General features: G+C 43.9%; 1 protein-coding gene across 1 annotated transcript in view; it reads right to left on the bottom strand.

Moving 5' to 3' along the window:
* Positions 1 to 1,735: 1,735 nt before the first annotated feature.
* STARD7 (StAR related lipid transfer domain containing 7) overlaps positions 1,736 to 19,238 on the bottom strand; it is a 22,781-nt gene continuing 5,278 nt past the window's right edge. Inside the window, exons 2-9 of the mRNA XM_011382030.1 lie at positions 19,059 to 19,236; positions 11,453 to 11,661; positions 11,071 to 11,120; positions 9,622 to 9,732; positions 9,459 to 9,541; positions 8,940 to 9,039; positions 4,314 to 4,398; positions 1,736 to 3,507 (exon numbers count right to left, since the gene is read on the bottom strand). Of these exons, the coding sequence (XP_011380332.1) occupies positions 3,323 to 3,507; positions 4,314 to 4,398; positions 8,940 to 9,039; positions 9,459 to 9,541; positions 9,622 to 9,732; positions 11,071 to 11,120; positions 11,453 to 11,661; positions 19,059 to 19,236 (1,001 nt within the window). The 3' untranslated portion in view covers positions 1,736 to 3,322. The remainder of the gene's footprint in view (positions 3,508 to 4,313; positions 4,399 to 8,939; positions 9,040 to 9,458; positions 9,542 to 9,621; positions 9,733 to 11,070; positions 11,121 to 11,452; positions 11,662 to 19,058; positions 19,237 to 19,238) is intronic.

Here is a 19,238-nt window from a genome sequence, read left to right as displayed (position 1 = left end):
ACGACACCTTGTGTTGGCAGTTCGCAGATCAAGGGAGGGTGTTGCCCATCTTGTGCCCTTCTGATTGCATTAACATCGTGCACTTCACCCCCTAGCAGTTCTAATGTGTTTGAGAACCACTGCCCAACCTGTAAAGCTACACTTGACTTGGCTACTTAGCTACTATATGGACTAGAGCCACAGATGCAACACGGGATATTTAACTGGACCCTGGATTGATGCTAGAAAAGTCCTTTGGGGGAGCAACTGGAGAAATTTGAATGTGGAGTAAATTACTAGGTACTATTTACCTGTGCAAATGGCACCGTGGTTATACAGAACATTCTTGGCATAAAAAGCATGCTCAAAAGTTCAGGGGTGAAGTATCACGTTTGCACCTTTCAGATCCTCATGAAAAAGCATGCCATAACAAAACAGACCTAAACAACAGAAATTTATCTCATATTTCTAGAGGCTAAAAGTCCAAGGTGGAGGTGCTGGCTGATTCCTGGTGAGTGCCCTCCCCTCTGAAGCTTGCCGACAGCTCCTTCTGTGTCCTCACGTGGCAGAGGGAACAAGCCAGCCTCTGGTGTCACTTCTTACAGGGGTACTAATCCCATTGTGGGGACCGTACCCTCAGACCCACCTAATCCCAGTCGCCTCCAAAGTATGCACGTTAAGGGGACACAGTTCAGTCTGCAGTGAAGTTTATGTAGAGAAGGTAAAGCACAAACTACAGCAAGTTCTTGACTCCCCACAAGGGCAGGAGGGTCCGCAGGCTTATTATTTCCAGCTTTTCAATATATGAAAATTTTCCAGACAAGAAGCAGGGGGCCTTCTGCAGCTACTGGTGACAAAGCCTGGGAAAGCGGAGCCACCTCTGCTGCTCAGAGGTGGGAGGTGAGTCCAAGCCTCACTGAAGCTCTGGAGTCAGAGCTGCCAGGCACCAGGCACGTTGCTCTAGGTAAGCTCAGCTGCTCCTTGTCAGTTTCACGGAGCCTGGGGACCATGCCAGGGGCGCTGCGCAGTGGCCTCTGTGGCAGGGGCAAGGCCAAGAGCCAGCTCCCCAAATTTAGTTTAGACAGACACGTGTGTGCCTGACAAAGAGTCTGCAAGGACAGGTGTCTCTCCAGAGACTACCTCAGAGACACTTGGAAGAGGGCTGCAAAGAGTGTGGGTGTGTGCCGGCCTTCACCCTATTTCCCACAGGCAAAACTGCACAAGTTCTAAATTCCCACTATGGTCGTCTCAGTCCTCTTGGAATGGATCTGCACCCTAGCAGAACTGCCTGTGTGACCCTGCTACCCACAGGCCAAGCACGTTTGAGCCCGTCACTGCCCCCTCAGCGGGGTCCTGAAGTGCCCCCCACAACTCCAGACCTGGGCCTGCTCGAGTTCCCTGCCCCCCGCCACAGCTCCCTGCCCCCCGCCACAGCTCCCTTCCATGTTTTATCAGAGAAGCTCTGCCACCATTTTCTCCGCATTGTTTCTACTTTAAAAGCAAAAGACATGGCTTAGGAGATCAGGACAAGAAAGTAGAAACAGATGGCTTGTTTTTAGCTGCCCACTGGTCACCCAGAAAGGGCTGTCTAAAAAAGACACGTGGTTATGTCAGCCACACCAGGAAGGACAGAGCCAGCCCCTGCCGCACTGGTCCCACAAGCAGAAACACCCTTCTCACGCTTTGTGATCAGAGAGAAGCAATAAGAGCACTATGCGAGGTTTCCCCACCCTCATCTGTCTAAAAACAAACACTCTTTTGTACCAATATGTATTTATTCACACGTTTGATAAAAATGTCACAGTTAGAAGTGAAATCATTACGATGATATCAGTAACTATACAGACAGACCCCAAGAGCACAGTCAATTCCCCCAAATCAGAACATGAGCAGCAACAAGCCTCGGTGGCACCTGTGCACTCACACGCCCTCTCACCCATACCCAACGGTCACAGGCCCTCAGCTCAGATGTAACCCAGGGCCTCCCCGCTGGCTTGTCAGGTCCTCAGAAGAGAAACGACCAAAGGAAGAAGCTGGGGTTGCTGGACGCACCTGTACCCTGCCAACGACTCAGAGAAGACAGGACAAGAAACACTGGTCATTTCCTTGGCACAAAACTTCACAGGCAATAAAAAGGTCAAGTGGCTTACGTTAGTCTCAGGGTTAGATCTAAATAGGAAAAAAAAAAAAAAGGAAAATCTAGTCATTCAAGGAAAAAAAGGGAGGCAAGAGGATTTAAAACTTGATCTTGGTCTCCTGTCAGATGGCAGCATGACCAAAAGCCGAATCAGCGAGGCCAAAGTGACACCATCAGATTGTGACTTCGTCTGAACAACGTAGTTCGCTTTTATTTTATATCTGAAGAGAAGGAACTTCCAGAAGAACAAGAGGGCCATGTAAACCACATCCCATTAGACCAGTGTTGGGGAGCGAAATGCACCTCCTCTGCCTTTAGCCATTCCAGGAGGATGGGTCCTCAGCATCCAGTCAAACCTGTGTAGAAAATGCCTGAATCAAAGTGGGGTTTTCTGGACAGCGGACTGTGCAGAAATTCTATTTAACTCCCCAATTCCTACTTTTTGACATGAAGATTAAAAAAAAAAAAATGGTGTGATGTTTTGAGCATCTCCACTGACCCTATCAAAACACTGATGACAGAGAACACTACTCTCTAAAAGGATTCGCTTCCCAGGGCTCTTGGTAAACAGCCGAGGACGGAGATGCCCAGCCTGACAAAGGACAGGCCCACCAACAAGAGCAGCCGTGGATAGTCGAAGGGGTGATATCTGGGAGGCAAAGAGAGAAATTTCTTGGTGCAGACTTTATGTTCCTAAAGGCAGGAGCAAGGTGAGGACAAGGCACTTACATGGCCACACAGCAGTTCACATCCATGCAACACTAGGACTGTGCCAAGAGCACTCCCAAAGACCCCTCACCAAACCATCAACTGGTGACTGCCCTTCCCAGTCCAACCTGGAGGTGGAGGAGTCCCAGTGCTCAGATCCGATGGTGGGAACTGGAATGTGGGCAGAGGAACTACTCAGGGAAGCAAAACAAGCTGTCTCCTTCTGGCCTGAGGTCAGCTTTGTTCCAGATTCGCTCAGTGAAATACTGAATTGCAAAATGCCTGGCCTGAGAATGTGACAACGCCCCACAGAAGCCTCCTCCTTCTGTTTTGATAAAGAGCAACAAAGGCTCTGAATGAAACCAGACAGCAGTTACTGAATTATCTTGCACTGGTGGTTACAGCAGACACCTTCTAATACGTGTCCCCGTTCTGTGGCAGAGGGTGAGGGACCGGGGCAAGGCTAGGAGCAGCCTGTCCCTTCTCACCCCAAAGCCTTCACGCATACTCGATCCGAGGAGGGCTGCGGCTGCCCTCGCCCTTCCGCTCAGGAGACGGGCTGGTGGCCTTGGCTTCACTGCCCATCTCCAGTGGCTTAGATGAGATGTAGTCCTTGACTTTGATCTCCATGTTTTTGGCTTTCAGAGTGGCCGTGTGCAGCTTCTCCAGGAAATCTGGCATGCCTGTGGGAGAGGGAAATGTGAGCAGGCTGGCAGACAAACCAGCACTGGGCTCAAAATCAGAAGGCTTTATTTCCTTCATGAGAGAGCCCACCCCTCCTCACAGAAATCACAGCCTCAGTGGCAGCTGCCGCTCAGTGTCTAGAGAATGAAAACAATCCGTGACCTCGAAAGCCTTTAAAAAGGGCTCCCGCTCAGGCTACGCGAGTCCCACATGCTCCTTCAGGTGATGAAAACATCACTGATCAGTGGCACAGCCTACATATCTGTCAATCTCATTTAGACAAATGTCACACAGAAACACCTCATCTCCTCTCCATTCTCCCCCTGAAGTACAAGAAGCTGCTAGAAAATCACATCAGGGTGCTTGCTGAGGCAAGGGGCTAGAAGGGAAAAGTGCATACAGCATGACACGCGGCCTTTCTTAGGACAGGCGCTGCCCTTTTCTCCAGGTGACTGTCCTACTCCCAGATTTATGCCTACTATGGCAGATTTACGGCCGCCAACACTATCCAAGGAGAAAACGTAAGTGCATCAACATCCACCATCCATATTTAAGGCATTAAGCAGATGTTCTTCTTAAAACTCCTCTCTGCGCACAAGTTCCTTTCTGGGATCCATACTTCCCATCACTCCAACCCCCGCTGGGAGTTTCCTTCGCAGTGTTCAAGCACCAGCTGGGAAGGACGTTTAACATCCCCAGAGGGCTCTGGTGAGACAAGCACTAACCTTCTCGCTGCTGTTAAGAAGCTCAAGAAAAACAAAATGCCCCTCAACCCAGGCTCCTGGGCCTGTGCGCGCCCACTCACCGCTGGAAACCATCCAACTAACACAGTAGCGAGGGAACACGGTCTGGGGATTGTCACTGTATGTCAACAAGTAGTCAAAGCCATTCTGGAAAAGAAGAACAGGGAAGTGAGGGCACCTGGCCCATGCACCACAGCCTCCAGCCCACAAGGTAAGGATGACCCAAGTCCCGGGCATGGGAGCTGACACCTGCAGGCAGCTCGCTGCAAGGCTGGTCCTCGGCTGGTCTGGAAGCCTGGCTCTGAGTGTTCTCCACAGACTGCCGAGGCAGCTCCCCAGGCCCTGACTCCCTCTGGGGCTCTACAGTATGGGCATGTGCTGGGCAGAGGGTGCCTACATGACCAACCCCGGAAAAAATCTCAGGGCTTAGGCTCTGACAGGCTTCTCTGGGCACTTCTGTCACTGGGAGAAGAATGTGCTTTCGGCAGCTCTCGTGGCAAAGAGAGCACAGGAGGCCTACATGTGGGCCCCTCCAGACTCCACCTGTCTTCCCCTCGTGACCCGCTGTCCTTGCTACACAACTGCACTAGATCTTAGCCGTGAGGACAACTATGTGCTGAGTCTGCCTATGAGCCCTTCTCGTCAATCTCCGAAAGTAGGGGTGGTCCTGGGGACCCCAACACATACCCCTGATGTTTAAAGACCTTAATCTGTACCAAAATGGTATTAACTCTACTGCTACGAGCAGCAAACGTTTTACATAGCGCTTAACTCTGTGGCAGGAACTGCTTCAGCCCGACAACAACCCCAGCAGGCAAGCTCTGTCAGGAAACTCAGCAGGGGTTAGGTAATGTCCCCAAGGTTGCCCCCTGTACTCCTCGAGAGCCAAGACAAGCCCAGGACTCTAGGCGCAGGGCCCACACACCCACTCTCTCTGGCTCAGCTCTCTCGCTGCTGACACAGTGGAGTACAGGGATAAGGAGAGGCACAGGTGTCCTGGCCCTAGGAGACATCTGAGCCACATATGTCCCAACCAAAGGGGACATGTGTGTCTGCACTTCTTGAGGCAGACTGGACGCAACGTCAGGTGGCAGATCTAGACTTTAAACTCTTGTGTCTTTATACTGAAATCTACCTTCTTTTTCCCTGAGTGAACTGTTGAATTATGTTTGAATGTTTGCTATTTGCCTGGCACGAGTCCTTGCCCTCGGGTGCTTCCAATTGGGATAAATGAATACCATAAACAAGCAACAGATGGAATACTATGGAAGGAAAGAGGAAGGGGAAGTAAAGCCAGGACACGGGAAAGGCACTCACCACCAAGGCTGGCGATAGGATAAATGGGTTAAATACATGTAAAAGACTATTCTTCTCAAAAAAAAAAAAAAACACCTAGACTGGGAAGTCAAAAGAACTGGGTTCTCATCCACTACTTATGTTAAAAAAGGAAGCCAAAACCAAAACAATAGATACCTCTGTGAAAAAGGAAGGAACTGGGTAAAAGAAATAGGAGTATGAGCCAAATTACTCTGAATATGTCTTATGTGATGGTAGAAACACAAACTTCTTGTCATCACATTACTGATCTTGTTGGTATTACTGCTCTGAGGCTGGTGGTGTGTGTGTTCTAGGTAAAAGCAAATGAGTAATTATGTTGAAGGCGATGAGTTGAGAACTGAATTTTTCATCACAGAGAAAGAGGACAGATGTAAGATATAAAATATACATAAAAACTCTACTGTCCTGAATTTGAATCAACATATCCTAAATATTAGTATGCACTTAGAATTTATTTATTCTGAAAAGCCTAAAAACAATGAGCAGGCCAGTGGCTCTGAGCGATCCCAAGGACAAATGGTGGTACTTAAATGATGCTTCCTTAAGAGCACCTAGGGCTCCCTGAAGAAAATGTCCCAGGTTTAGAGTTTATACTACACAAGGTGGAACTGGGACATTCTCTAACACCAGAAAAAAAGAGCGCTCCTGAGGTCAAGTCCAAGGACTCAGGCCGGTGAGACAGGCTCCCAAAGGCCAAACATGGGGCAATGTGAGCATCTATAAGGATAAACGTAATTAATAATGAACCAAAGCTAACTACATATGGGTAAATCTGTGAGTTTTTAATGGCATTAGAAAATAAAGAAAAAACTTTACCTCTGGAGAAACCCCAGTTGAAAGAACCAATTCATTATTTTGAAAACCATAATATAAAGGAAACAAATTAAGCATTTCTCTTATTTCCCTTTCCTGTGTAAACTATAGGACACCAAATAGCTGATGAAACCAAATAGCTAAAGTATTTCCACTAATAAATGAAAATAAATAAAGAATGAATGAAGGAATTACAAAATCAGCATTTTGTAATCCTAATGAAATGATGAATCAGAGCAATGATCCTCAATCATTTCTAAATTCACAACAAAAGGGACAATCAGACACCAGTAGCCTTCTAATAAAGTGGTCTTGGCCCTAAACAAACAACCTGAATCTGTTCGAGCCTCTGTATCTACCTACCAATAAATATCCAGGAAATACAGAGCAATAACGTTGGCCTTCCTTTTCCTCAGTAGAGGACAGAGGAGCATGTAAAATGACACTACAGGAACGGTCAGCAAGACAAAGAACCTTGCTCCTCAACAACTACAACCACCAGGGAAAAACGGAGGGATTGATTTCAAGACTCAAGATAGAGGGTGAACAAACTGCAGTGTCTGGGTCTCATTTGGATCCTGACTCAAATAAACCAACTACAAAAAAATTATGGACAATCAGGAAAATCTAACACTGACTATTTGATAGTAAGGGTCATTATGATACTGAGGTTATGTTTTAAAAAACCTCTTTTTGAGATAAATACTGAACAGCCTACAGAATTCATCCATGGGTTCCTCTGTAGCAAAGCTAGGACTTGGGGAAGGGAACAGGAACAGGTACAGAGTTTGGCCATGAGTTGATCACTGTTGCAGCTGGGATGGATACACCGGGTTCTCACTAATTCTTTATTTTCGGCATACATTTCAAATTTTCCATAATAAAAAGTAAGACAAACAAAACACCACACCTTGGCTCAATGATCTACTTCCCATCAGCCAAGTCCAAACTCAGCTGCCTCTCAGTGTCCTCAGTGCGGGTCAATGTCACTGGTCACTCCTCCCCAAGTGCCTTTCCAAGTAGTCTCGGAGCACTGGGATTCACTCTTTGTCTTTGCTGAGTCATGTCTTCTCCCTCCAGGGCCTTTCTGTTTTCCTCCATCTGTAGTTTGCCTGCCTTTTTACAAGCCCTACCTTTTTCCTAAGAGCTTGCCACAAATATACTGAAAGAATGATACAGAGAATTCCCAGTATTCCCCCACCCCAAGCCAGAGAAGTTACTTAGCAGGTGCCTACTAGATGCACCACATACTGCTAGGAGCTAAACTACGCCTGCCTGCCTCATGCTCATGGTTTCTGAAAGCAGGAACTCAATGCTGGAACCCAAGTCACTTTTTTTCAAATAGGAAATACATGGAGGACAGGTTAAAATTTGAAAAGCCCCATAAAGGAGGAGAGTGAAGCATACGTCTGCCTCCCACACTGTCCCCAGCCTGACCCAGGCTCCCCTTCCCAAAGGTAATTAGCCATGACAGCAGCCTTACTTCTTTCCTTTCCTCTAAAGCGAGGACTTACAAACATTTTTAAATATAGCACACTGTAAATAATCTCTTTTACATTGCAACTGTTTCTCTCTCTCATAGACACACATTCATTCCTACATACTTATGTAACCAAATAAAAATCGCAGGAAATACACTTATATTCTGATAGCTTCTCTCTCTTACTGTTTTCCTTTTTTTTAAAGCTGGTCATAATGCACCAAATTAATTTTGTCTCCCATGAATGGGTAGCAATCCATGGTTTGAAAAATACTGCTCTAAAAATGGTACAGAAGTAAATACCAAAAAAAAAAAGGAAAAAAAAAAATTTCCCAGTAAAAGAGAGCCAAATACCACACTGAGGTGAACCACCACTTTTCTGTCATATTTAATATACCACTCAGGCAGTATAAACACAACAACTAGATGAAAAAGCAGAACACCTGAAGAACACAGTTCATATAGCTCTAAAACATAACAATAGTGACAGAGAGAAAAAAAAATACCATTATAAAGTGAAATAGAACTAAAAACAGCAAGCACTGGAATCAATATGTACACTTAACAGAGATCTGGCCAAAAAAGCAAAAACAAACGCCTAAGTTGAAGAAAATACTTTCAAAGAAAGGTCACAGAATTTTAAAGAAGGCAGAGAATTCTGGTCTAAGGCTTTCATCTTACAGACGAGGAAAAAGAAGTCCAGAAAAACTGTGTCACTGCAGTGACATTCTGATGGAAAAAGGACTCGCCCTAAACCCTAAAGAATGCTGCCACACCAAGCCATCACCTTCTTTGACTGTCCCTCAGCTACATGGGACTTCTTCCTAGGGGTCCCCCAGGTACACCAGCCCACAGTAGAGGCTCCCTAAGTGTGGTTCCCAGACCCCCAGCCTCTGTCTCACTGGGGACTCCTAAAAATGCAAGCGCTCAGCCCACAGCCTAGCATGGTGCTTCTAGAAGCTCCAGTGGGTCCTGAGACCCACTGCCTCCCCAATGCAAAGAAAAAGAAAAGCGTCCCTGGTAATCCATGTCACCTCTTCAATGATGTGAAACTTACCTCGTCGAATGACTTGTGGGGACGGATAACCATTTGGGACTCATAGGACCGGACCCGCACGAACTCTGGGGACTCTGGCACACTGGGGTGCTCCACAGCTCTAGTGAGGGGAAGAGGTAAGGCAGCTGCATGATGTCTGCACATAGCAGCACAGGCACTAAGACTAACAGGAAAAGCTAACTAGCTGGCTCTAATATTTAAAATGTAACACAGGAGTCACTGAGACGAATGAACACAAGCCAAGTTCTAAAACCAAGGCGTGCTCCTTGGTGAAACCTGGCTCACTGGGCTGTGCTGAAGACAGAGCACTTCTTTTTAAAATTATCAACACTAAGAAACTGAAGAAATGGTTTAAAGAAAAGCATGTATCCCTTCCATCTCACATTCTGGCTGAGACAGGTGGGGCCCGGGCTTCACCATAAGGGCCCCAAGAACACGCAAACCCGCCGCAGATGCAGAGAGCATGCATGAAGAACCCAGCTGATGGGATGAGCAGGAACTCCAGGTAATGGCACATACCGCGACACCAACACCATCACATTGTTTTCCTGATCCACGCTGTACCGCCGTACATATACATAATCCCGTGAGTACATCGGATACTGAGGAAAAGGAAGGCCAACGTTATTGCTCAGTTTCACGTGGATGTGACAGAAGGAAAAGCAGGAGTAAAAACACTCACAGGAAAATGGGTTACCCAGTGAAGGACCTCGGAACCACTGACCACGTCCCTCTCGATCACTTCCAGTTTGATGACCAAGGCATCCCACTTTTTTCTATACTCCGTGTCCAGCTGTGGAGACAGAAAAGACCATGAAGACCTAAGAGATTCAAAACAAAGCTGTCGAAGCTTCTCCAGGCGCTTGGCCTCTGACCCAACCAAGGACCTTGTTCCAAAACAGTGATCGAACCTAAAGGACAGAGCCGAAGAGTATTTAGGAAAGACATGGCTGTGTTTACCATGAATGAGGTTCTTAAAACCCCTTCTTATAGGCCAACACCTTTATTCTGAAAGTGAACCTTAACACCAGAAAAAGACATAAAAATTTTTTAAAATAAAAATTAAAAAATCATAAAATTTTTTAAGTAAAAAGGCAAACCAAAGAACAGTGTGAGGAAAAATACTGTAATGGTTATGTCTGAAGAAGATACAATAGAAAGTGATATAAATCTGTAAGGATGAAACAAGTCTAAAAAGTTTTAACCAGACAAAAAGTACAAAAGTATGAGCCGATGCCTCACACGAAGAAATGCAAGCAGCATATTTAAATTCCTAACATCACCGGTGATTAAGGAATTTCAAAATAAGACACATATCACGCACATCCAAACCAACAAAAATTCCATGTAAATTTTTAGACAAAATTCAGTGCTTAGAGAAAAGTGTGCACTAGCATATTAGAGTGGGTTTTATAATCATCAATTAGTTACTGAAAATCCAGCAAAAAGAATGAAAAGTCCAGGAAGGAAACAATCTTTCCTAGAACTAGAACTCCAGGTGACCTGCCTCCCCCAGGAGAGACACTTGTTGCCCCAAGGAGAAAGTGGTCTTTGAACAGACTCTTCATCCTAGTTTGAAACACCCTCACTGTGGAAATGCTCCAGGCTACTAAATCCCAACCACCCGCAGAGGGGAAAACACTACAAAGGACACCGCTGGATCCACATATAAAACAGGATACAAACAGAAGGTTATGTAAGTGTTGAATTGACGTTAAGTTTACTCACTTTGATAATGGTACCATAGTTAGTTAAGAGAGTATGTCTAGTTTTAGGAAATACATACTGAAGGTTTTTGAATAAAGGGCCAGGTATTTAACTTATCCTCCCATTGTTTAGGGGGGAAAAAACCCGTAAAGCCTTATACAACACATGAAAGCATCCAAATCCATACCTCTAGCTAATCTTTAAACAGCCCTGTGAGATAAAGGGCAGAATTGGTTTTGTCTCCACTGGACAAAGAAATTAAAAATCAAATGTTTACCCAAGCGTATTCAATGCGAGATGAGGGGTAAGGAGATGGATGGCTGTACCAAAGCACTGCCCGAGTCCCAGAAATTATGCATGTGGGCAGTGGGAAGTGGATTTCTAGGCTTAGGGGCTCCAAATCTGGGAAGAAAAAATTTCTCACCTGAACATTGAAGAACTGCCGAGGTGTCACGTCTGTGTAGGTTCCAAAGACTAGAATGACAAGAAAGAATGAGAGATATCTGCTACACCGTCATCACTCGCTTTATTCCTATCACATAACTGCATTTTGATTATAGTACCGACGGATCATAAGGGCAGATTCAGGAGCTAGAAGTCACACTGGGGCAGCAGAGTCGGACAAAGACGACCTAAAGCAAAGTATAGCAAAGACACCCGAGACTCTTATCATCTGGCAGAGGAACAACAACCAACAGTAAACCATGGCAGCTTCCTGAGAAACCACCAAAGAAACCATTTAGAGAGTATGAGGAAGACAAGTCTGGAGCACGGGGCACATTTAGCAGCAGCCAGGCTGGACTCACCTCTATACTGGTAAAGGTGGGTGCCTGCGATGGGGCGCCGCCACAGCTTAAAGTGTTTCTTATCCATCACCATTTCCCACGGCTGCTCTTTGCCCCCTGAATCTTCATTCCCTTCTGTTTGCGATTTTGGTTCTGGAGGGTGCCGTTCAACTCCAGAGCTCTGAAACACAGTTGACATTTCCTCCAACCGTTTCATCTCATCAATGGACCTGGAAGGGAGGAAAACAACAGGCCTGGTGCAGCTGGCTGGAGGCAGCACTGGGAAATGAAATGTCCACACAAAGACTCATGCAAGAACAGCATGGGTTTAAAATAGCATAAAGTGGAGTGAATGAAAACGTGAGTTCCGCGTGTGGGTCCTACTCCAACATTCATTAACTAGACTATGAAATTATGTAACCATTACCTATTTCTTAACCCATAAAATGGGGATAATAGGACCTACCTCAAAGGTTGATTGAAAATTAAACTTATACGTGACATGCTTAGTACCTGGCACACAACTGGCCCTTGGATGTTAACTATGAAGGTTTATGACTATGAAAGGTCATTTGAAAACTTCTGTCCATTTTTTGAGTTGTCTTCCTATTACATTAGAAAGTATTTATATTTTCCCTCCTCTATTTTAAAGAGGTATAACTTATACACTGTAAGAATCATCCTTTTATGATTCTTACATAAAAGGATGATTCTTACAGTATATAAGTTATGCAGAGAATTCAGTGCTATTTAGTATAGTTACAAGGTTGCGCAGACATCACCACTAATTCCAGAACATGTTCGTCATCCCCAAAAGAAACCTGTGCCCATCAACAGTCATCCCCATTCCCACCTCCCCACAGCTGCTGGCAACCATTAATGCAGTCTCTACAACTGGCCTATTTGGGCAGTTCATAAAAATGGAATTATACAATATATAATCTCTCGTGTCTGGCTTTTTTCACTTATTTCCAAGGTTCATTCACATTGTACTTTCTTTCTTTCTTATGGCTGAATAATATTCCATGGTGTGGATACATCACGTTTTGTGCATCCATTCATTGGGTGATGGGCATTTAGGCTACTGCCATTTTGGCTGTTATGAACAATGCTGCTGTGCACATTTGTGTACCCGTTTTTGTGTGGATGTAGGTTTCCCATTTTGGGTAGACTCCTATGAGTGGATTTGCTGGGTCATGATCGCTCTATGTTTAACTTTTTGAGGATGTGCCAAATTATTTTCCAAAGCAGCTGCACCATTTTATAGTCACAACAATGTATGAGGGTTTCAACTGCTTCACATCCTTGTCAACACTTGTTATTGTCCATCTTTTAGGTTATAGCACCCGTAGCGGGTGTGAAGTGGTATCTCATGTGGTCTTCAATTTGTATTTCCTTAAAGACTAACGAAGTTGAACTATGTTCATGTGCTTATTGGCCATTTGTGTATCTTTGGAGAAATGTCCACTGTCTGGCTGCCCCCCAGTCCCTGGCAACCACTAATCTACTGTCGCTGGGCGCCTCTCACTTCTTTGTCTTGCCTGGTTTCCCTGGCAAGAACTGTGGTACAATGCTGAATAGAAGTGGTGAGTGCAGCCACATGTCTTGTTCCTGATCCGGGGGGCTCCCAGCCTCTCACCAGCGCCATGCTATGAGCTGTGTTTCTCAGATGCCCTTTATTGGGCTGAGGACGTTTCCTTCCATTCCTAGTTTGTTGAAGGTTTTTTGTTTTTTTGGTCTTTTTTAAACATGAAAGGAGGCTGGATTTTGTCAAATGCTTTTTCTGCATCTATTGTGATGGTCATGTGGTTTTTGTCCTTTATTCTTTTAATGTGGTGTACTAACCTGATTTTTATGTGATAAACTAAACTTGCTTTTCTGGGATAAATCCCCCTTGTTCATAGTATATAATCCTTTTTATGTGTTGCTGGATTCAGTTTGTTAGTCCCGGACTGCATAAAGGTTTAAAACATTCAAAATAATACCATATTATCATACTATGTGTCATTAAAATCATTTAAGGATGCAAATATGTATAAAAACACAGATGGGAATAAAATACAACAAATTGAGATAATCTGTGGGGGAGAGATTTCGATTGGAAAGGGTACAGAGAAGGCTTTATTTATAATACTTTATCCTTAAAAATAACTATTTGTAACACTCATGTTATTCTTTAAACCTTTTTATATATCTGAAACATTTTATAATTATTGTTTCTAAACATGGCTTTTACTTTACCCTTAACCTTTAACTAACGGGAAAGAAAGACTGTTGGCATCTATGTCATATACAACTCTTCCATGATTCAAGACCAAGGAAGACACCAACCACTGATACACTGTGTCTGTAATGCCCTTTCACGTCTCTTCAACCTTCAAAAAAATACAAGGTTCAAGGGTAACTTCTAGGCAGAGTTAACCATATACATTTACTTTTATTCCTCTATAGAAATATATCATATTATAATTAATCTATCTTTATATCTGCCTTCCTTAATAAATTATAATTCCCTAATGCCCCAGAATCTGTCTTTTTCATATTTTATTCCAAGCTACCAGCAAGTGCCTGGTAATCATCAGCCATTCGACAAATGTTTACTGAATAAATTAAATAAATAAATATAGAAGTAGGCCTCAACAGTTCAAATTGTTATTAAAAGATTACATTATTACATTACTTTAAAAACAAAAAATTCAAAGTATACTGGCAACCCAAGATTAAAAGTTTAGAACAATACAAAGCGACGGTGAGTGAAGAGATCATGTTTTAGTTCTGGCTCCACCAACCAGCTGTGTGATCTCATGCAAGTCATTTTACCTGAAAGCCCCTTCCTGTTCTCACTTGTAGAGTGAGGACATTATTTCTTGAAGGTTTCTATTAGTTCTAAAATTCTATTGTCTGAATTTTAAACTTTGGACTTAGATGAAAATATTTCCATAGGGAGACATTTGTTGTTCTGACTGCCTGAAATCTTTTTTCTTCTGGGGAGAATACCAAAACAGGTGGGATGCAGCCTCCTTCTCAGCTAGAGCACAACTGCTCATTTATTTAAGCAAGGTTAATCAGAGCTTTCCAGTCGAGGCTTTGAATTCTGAGGAAGCAATAGGAGGCACAGGGCCTTCCGGAGACTATTCAGCGATCCTGACGGAGCTGAGAGTGGGCAGTGCAAATGATCCAGAGGGAACAAACCAGCAACAACACGGCCCTAGGATTACCACCCCTGGGCTGGTCTCGGTTGCTCTCTTGGCCAGCCTGTACTCTGGCCTTCTAGTCCTTGTTCTAAGTGACCTAACACCTTTCTGATTAATTCCTTTTTGGCTTAAGTTAACCAATATCAGTTTGTTTGCAACCAGAACTCTAGCCAGTACAAACTACACTGATGTTCTGATGAGAAAGATTTAACCATTAAGAAAGTTTTAATTTGAATTAAAAGTTGCAAAATAGGATTGACCGCTACCACTGCAAACACACATAGAAACAGGGAAGGAACTTTAGGCAATGAGATCTTCCAGAGAAAGCAAAGTAAAACCACAGTTGTATTTGCTGGCAGAACAAGTCAGGCATCACACAGCGCCCATTATGGCACCTTTCAGGACTAGTAAAACATCCTTTAATTAAAAATAGGCATCATTTTCAAATATCATTCTTATGACGTAATGAAGAAAGGCAAGAATATGTGAAAACACATCAAAGGCTCATTAAATTACACAGGAATAAGGTTTTAAGAAAATTAAAGTATACAACTATAAGCAATATTTTTAACGGCCTAAGACTCCTCGTGGTACAGAGCCTCTGATCCATTGTTTAATCTGCCTCTCATGCATAATTAAAGGACACTAGGTGGCCTTGGTTAAAATTATGAGATTAAGTTCCTAAGGGGGTAAGAAATGTCTTGTGAAGAAACGACATGAATGCTGGAGCAAGATCGCCTCATGAAAACGTAAACGACTGTTGTCCTCAGGTTCAAAAATCTCAGAAGGGCCTCAACTGCGAAATGCTGGCATGACAGACGTAATGAGCATGCAGGTGCACAAAGCTAGTCACTCTGCTGCAATGGAGGAATGGGAAACCTCTCACCGCGTCTTCACAAGATTTGTGCCAAATCTCATTTGGGCCGGATGGGTGTCCAAACCTTCTTATCCAAGAGACTTAAACAAGCAGTAGGGGAGAAAAGAAGGACAAAAAAGATTATTCTCCAAATAGTAACAGAACGAGCAGATTGATAAGAGGATCAGGGAACGACAGCCAATGCTCCTCTTCCTCTAAAACGAGAGTCATTTCAATATTTGAGAAAGGCGGGACTGAGCTATGGAAACTGAAGACATAAACCCATGAAGACAGAGTAAGTATAAGCACATTTGGCTCATCTACGGGGTGCTGCCTCAGTGCAGAGCCTGGCATAAGGCTCCAAAATGATTCAAAGAAAGCCATCCCCATAATTAGCAATTTCAGCAAGACAATTGACTCATTTCACAGACTCCTCTCCTCAAATTCCAAACTACTGTCAAAGTTAGAGACTTTCAAGGACAACTGTTATGGGACACACCTAGAAATAAAAGACATCACCTAGCTCACTGCAATTCTGGGCCAGCTGGTTAATGAAAAATAATAAAAATAATCTCAGCTGGTTAATGGAAAATAGCGAAGACGATCTCAAAAAATTCAAGTCTGCTGTTACATAGTTAGTTCTGAGGATCTAAGAAGGGTACATCAGCAAAATACCCACAAGTGACAGTGGTTAAAAAAAAAAAGTTCTTTTAAGCCAAAAGGGCTTTTTATTGACCAGGTTATCAAGTTAACAGCATACTGAAAGGTTAAAAGTATTCTGGATGCCCTGGAAGACAGAAATGGGAGAACAGCCAATGAGACTTGCTTGGCACTTATTTACTCAAATTTCTAGAGCAATGAACTGTAACTTAAAAAACAGGGAGGTTGATGGAACATTTTTTCCTAGCCTTTCATATTTCTTAACTTCCTTCCTCTTTCTGTTTCTGTAAATTTTCCTTATGTTCCAAAGCAATCAAATATTACTAATGCGTCTTTCCCTAAGGTTTGCCCTTCGCTCACAGGATGCCAGCTGAAAGTTTACCTTTTTTGTTTAATTGAAGCCAATTGGGTAAGAATACCTGACCAAGCAATAAAAGACCTAATTTCTACACCTGGCTCCCTTCTTTTCTCAGATGTTCTTCCTGTTGCTAGATTAATGAGATCCTATTTATTAAGATGTTCTGAAGCACGAGAATTAAAAAGCAAGGTTCTTTTTCATTCTGAATAGACATAATATTTTCTGAATAGACAAATATTTCATTATGAATATCATAAGAAAAAACACACACCACTTTAAAGCACACATGCAAAGAGACATCCTTTACACACCCCATCACTGCTTAGCAGAGACAGCAATAGCAAAATTAGCTTGTACCAGGACAAGTTGGTACAGCAACAGCACAGAAGAGCCAAAGGCTGTGATTTAGGGTTCATGGAACAATTATGCTCTTCTTCCATTAACGATGAAAGAAATGCACTTGTCCCCAGGCACACTGAACTGTGCTCCATTATGGAAGCTACCCAAAACCATCTCACCAGAACAAACAAAATCCAAGACATTCTAAGCTAGCTATGACAACCTCGGCAGTCCCTCCGTTAAAGCTAACAGAATACTTAAACGCTTAAGCAAAAAAGTTCATCTGGACCAAGAATATTTTATTCAATAAAATATAAACATGATGAACTATCAGAACGAAGACCTATGGAACTACCGCACAACCAAGGTAGTTGAATAGCATATTATTTGCCTCCTTATTGAGATAACATTTTAAAATCCTCAAAATGGAAAACTTGATCAAATTTTAAGTCTATGACTGAATTCAAGCTTGAACAGAACAGTGAAATGTTTAATGACAGCTTTTACTATAACCCTGGAGAGGGTCAAAAAAGCCACCTTAAGTGTTCTGATGGCCTTTATCTAAGCTTCTGAAAGTCCCAAGCCGGTTAACTCAGAGCGCTATCCCTTTAGGGGTTGGATTAGAACCAAAAGTGTTTCAAATGCCTCCGGGTTGTGAGAGACAAGTAAAGGGAGGGAAGTGAAAAGAATCCTGGGCCCCGTCATCAACAGGTATGACCTCCGTGCCTCAGTGGATCGTGGCTACAGTCGACTCAGATGTTACTCAGATGTTTACCGCTTTCACTTTCTAACTTGTTTTCCCCTCTAGCTCCTGCAAATGGGAGACCTACTAAACAGAGGCTCCAAGACACGTGTCCACAAAAATGCACAAAGTTGGCCAAAGAGTCATCTGCCACAACACCATTCAGCTCCCACCACCATTTGGGGCCCAGCAGCCCTTATCTGATCTTTCTCCTCTTCCCCAAACAGGTCCAACTGGGAATTCCTTTCAGACCTCACCACTGTGGAACATGGATATTTCATCATCAAAAACAGAATAAAAATTCAAACAGTTAATTGATGAATTTTTCAATTTAAAAGTTTTCTTCCCCTGAATATTTTTATTTCTGAGACTGTTTCATTAGAACAAATGGACAAGTAGCAAAAGAATATCAGAAACTAGACTGTGCTAGCTTAACTTTTTTGTGAATAAGGTTATCTATGGTTATGATTTCAAATGGCATTTGTAAAACAGTCACCTGTCCTGTTAGGAAAAGTATTACTAGTTCTTCAGATAAGCTTGCATTTACCCACAACTCAGTGTTGCACAAGTAGCTGCCTGGCATCTGGGTGCTTGCTACACCTCCAGTCACAGTGTTAACTTTACTGAAGTGTTTCCATTTTTAACTGAACCAAAAATGTGAAACAACAGAAGAAATATCTGGAATAAATAGACTTGTGTGGGATTTATCCAGGGAGAGGGCAGTCTTAGGTTTCTAAAATCAGTTTCAGAGTTGGGGGGGTGGGGAGAGAGAGTGCAGTTTAAAAACATCTATTAAAAAGAAAATACAGAGAAAATTCAAGAACTAAAGCAAAGCTTCCCTCGTGAGATTACTTGAAAACTGTTAACGGCTCAAATTTCGAACCACAAATAAATTCAATCAATGGTACTGCACTTTTCATGCACAAGTTTTGATGATGACAGCAAGATTTCAGAGAGTAATGCAACAGTACTCTCAAAGTCCCATAGTAGCAAAACACTGACCTAATTCTTACAGGTTAAAGTGTCTGGGCTATCGGTTTGTCAGGAGGACAAAATCCCTTCCAGCCTCATCATTCTGCCACCAGAGTCACGAGAGAGCGCTCCTCTCCTGGCAGGTCCGACCAAGTCCCATCTGGAATGAAGTAAACTGCACGACTATCCCCTTAGGTCAAGTTCAAAACACGTCTTGAATTTGCACCTTCCTGGCTGTCTTAAAGATGAGGACACGCCTTCAGTAGCTTTTACTTTTTACAATGTTTCTTTGGGGTCCTACTCCCTATTCGAAGCCTCCTCCCTGCACTAACATACACGTCCAGCTGTTTCAAGCCCCGACAAATCAAACACACAGAAGCCATAAAAAATAAAATAACGCGTCTTGCTGAAACAGGATCCAGCTACCGCACCGCCGCTCCCAGGACCACCTGGGGCGACCCCAGGTCCCACCCACGCCACTCGTGAACGCGCGCTCCCGCGCCCACCTCTGTAGCTCCTCCTCCTGGATTCGCTCCTCGTCCCACACGAAGACGCCGGCGAGCGCCGCCATCACGCCCGAGGCATGGCCCGCGCGGCCGCGCAGCCGGCGCCACAGGCGGCCTAGGAGGACGCGGCGCGCGCTGTCCGAGTAGAGGCGGCCGTAGAGCTGCGCGATCTGCTGCGCT

Source organism: Pteropus vampyrus, unplaced genomic scaffold (assembly GCF_000151845.1).
Source record: "Pteropus vampyrus isolate Shadow unplaced genomic scaffold, Pvam_2.0 Scaffold461, whole genome shotgun sequence".
Classification (NCBI taxonomy): domain Eukaryota; kingdom Metazoa; phylum Chordata; class Mammalia; order Chiroptera; family Pteropodidae; genus Pteropus; species Pteropus vampyrus.
This window is presented reverse-complemented; position numbering and strand designations above follow the sequence as displayed.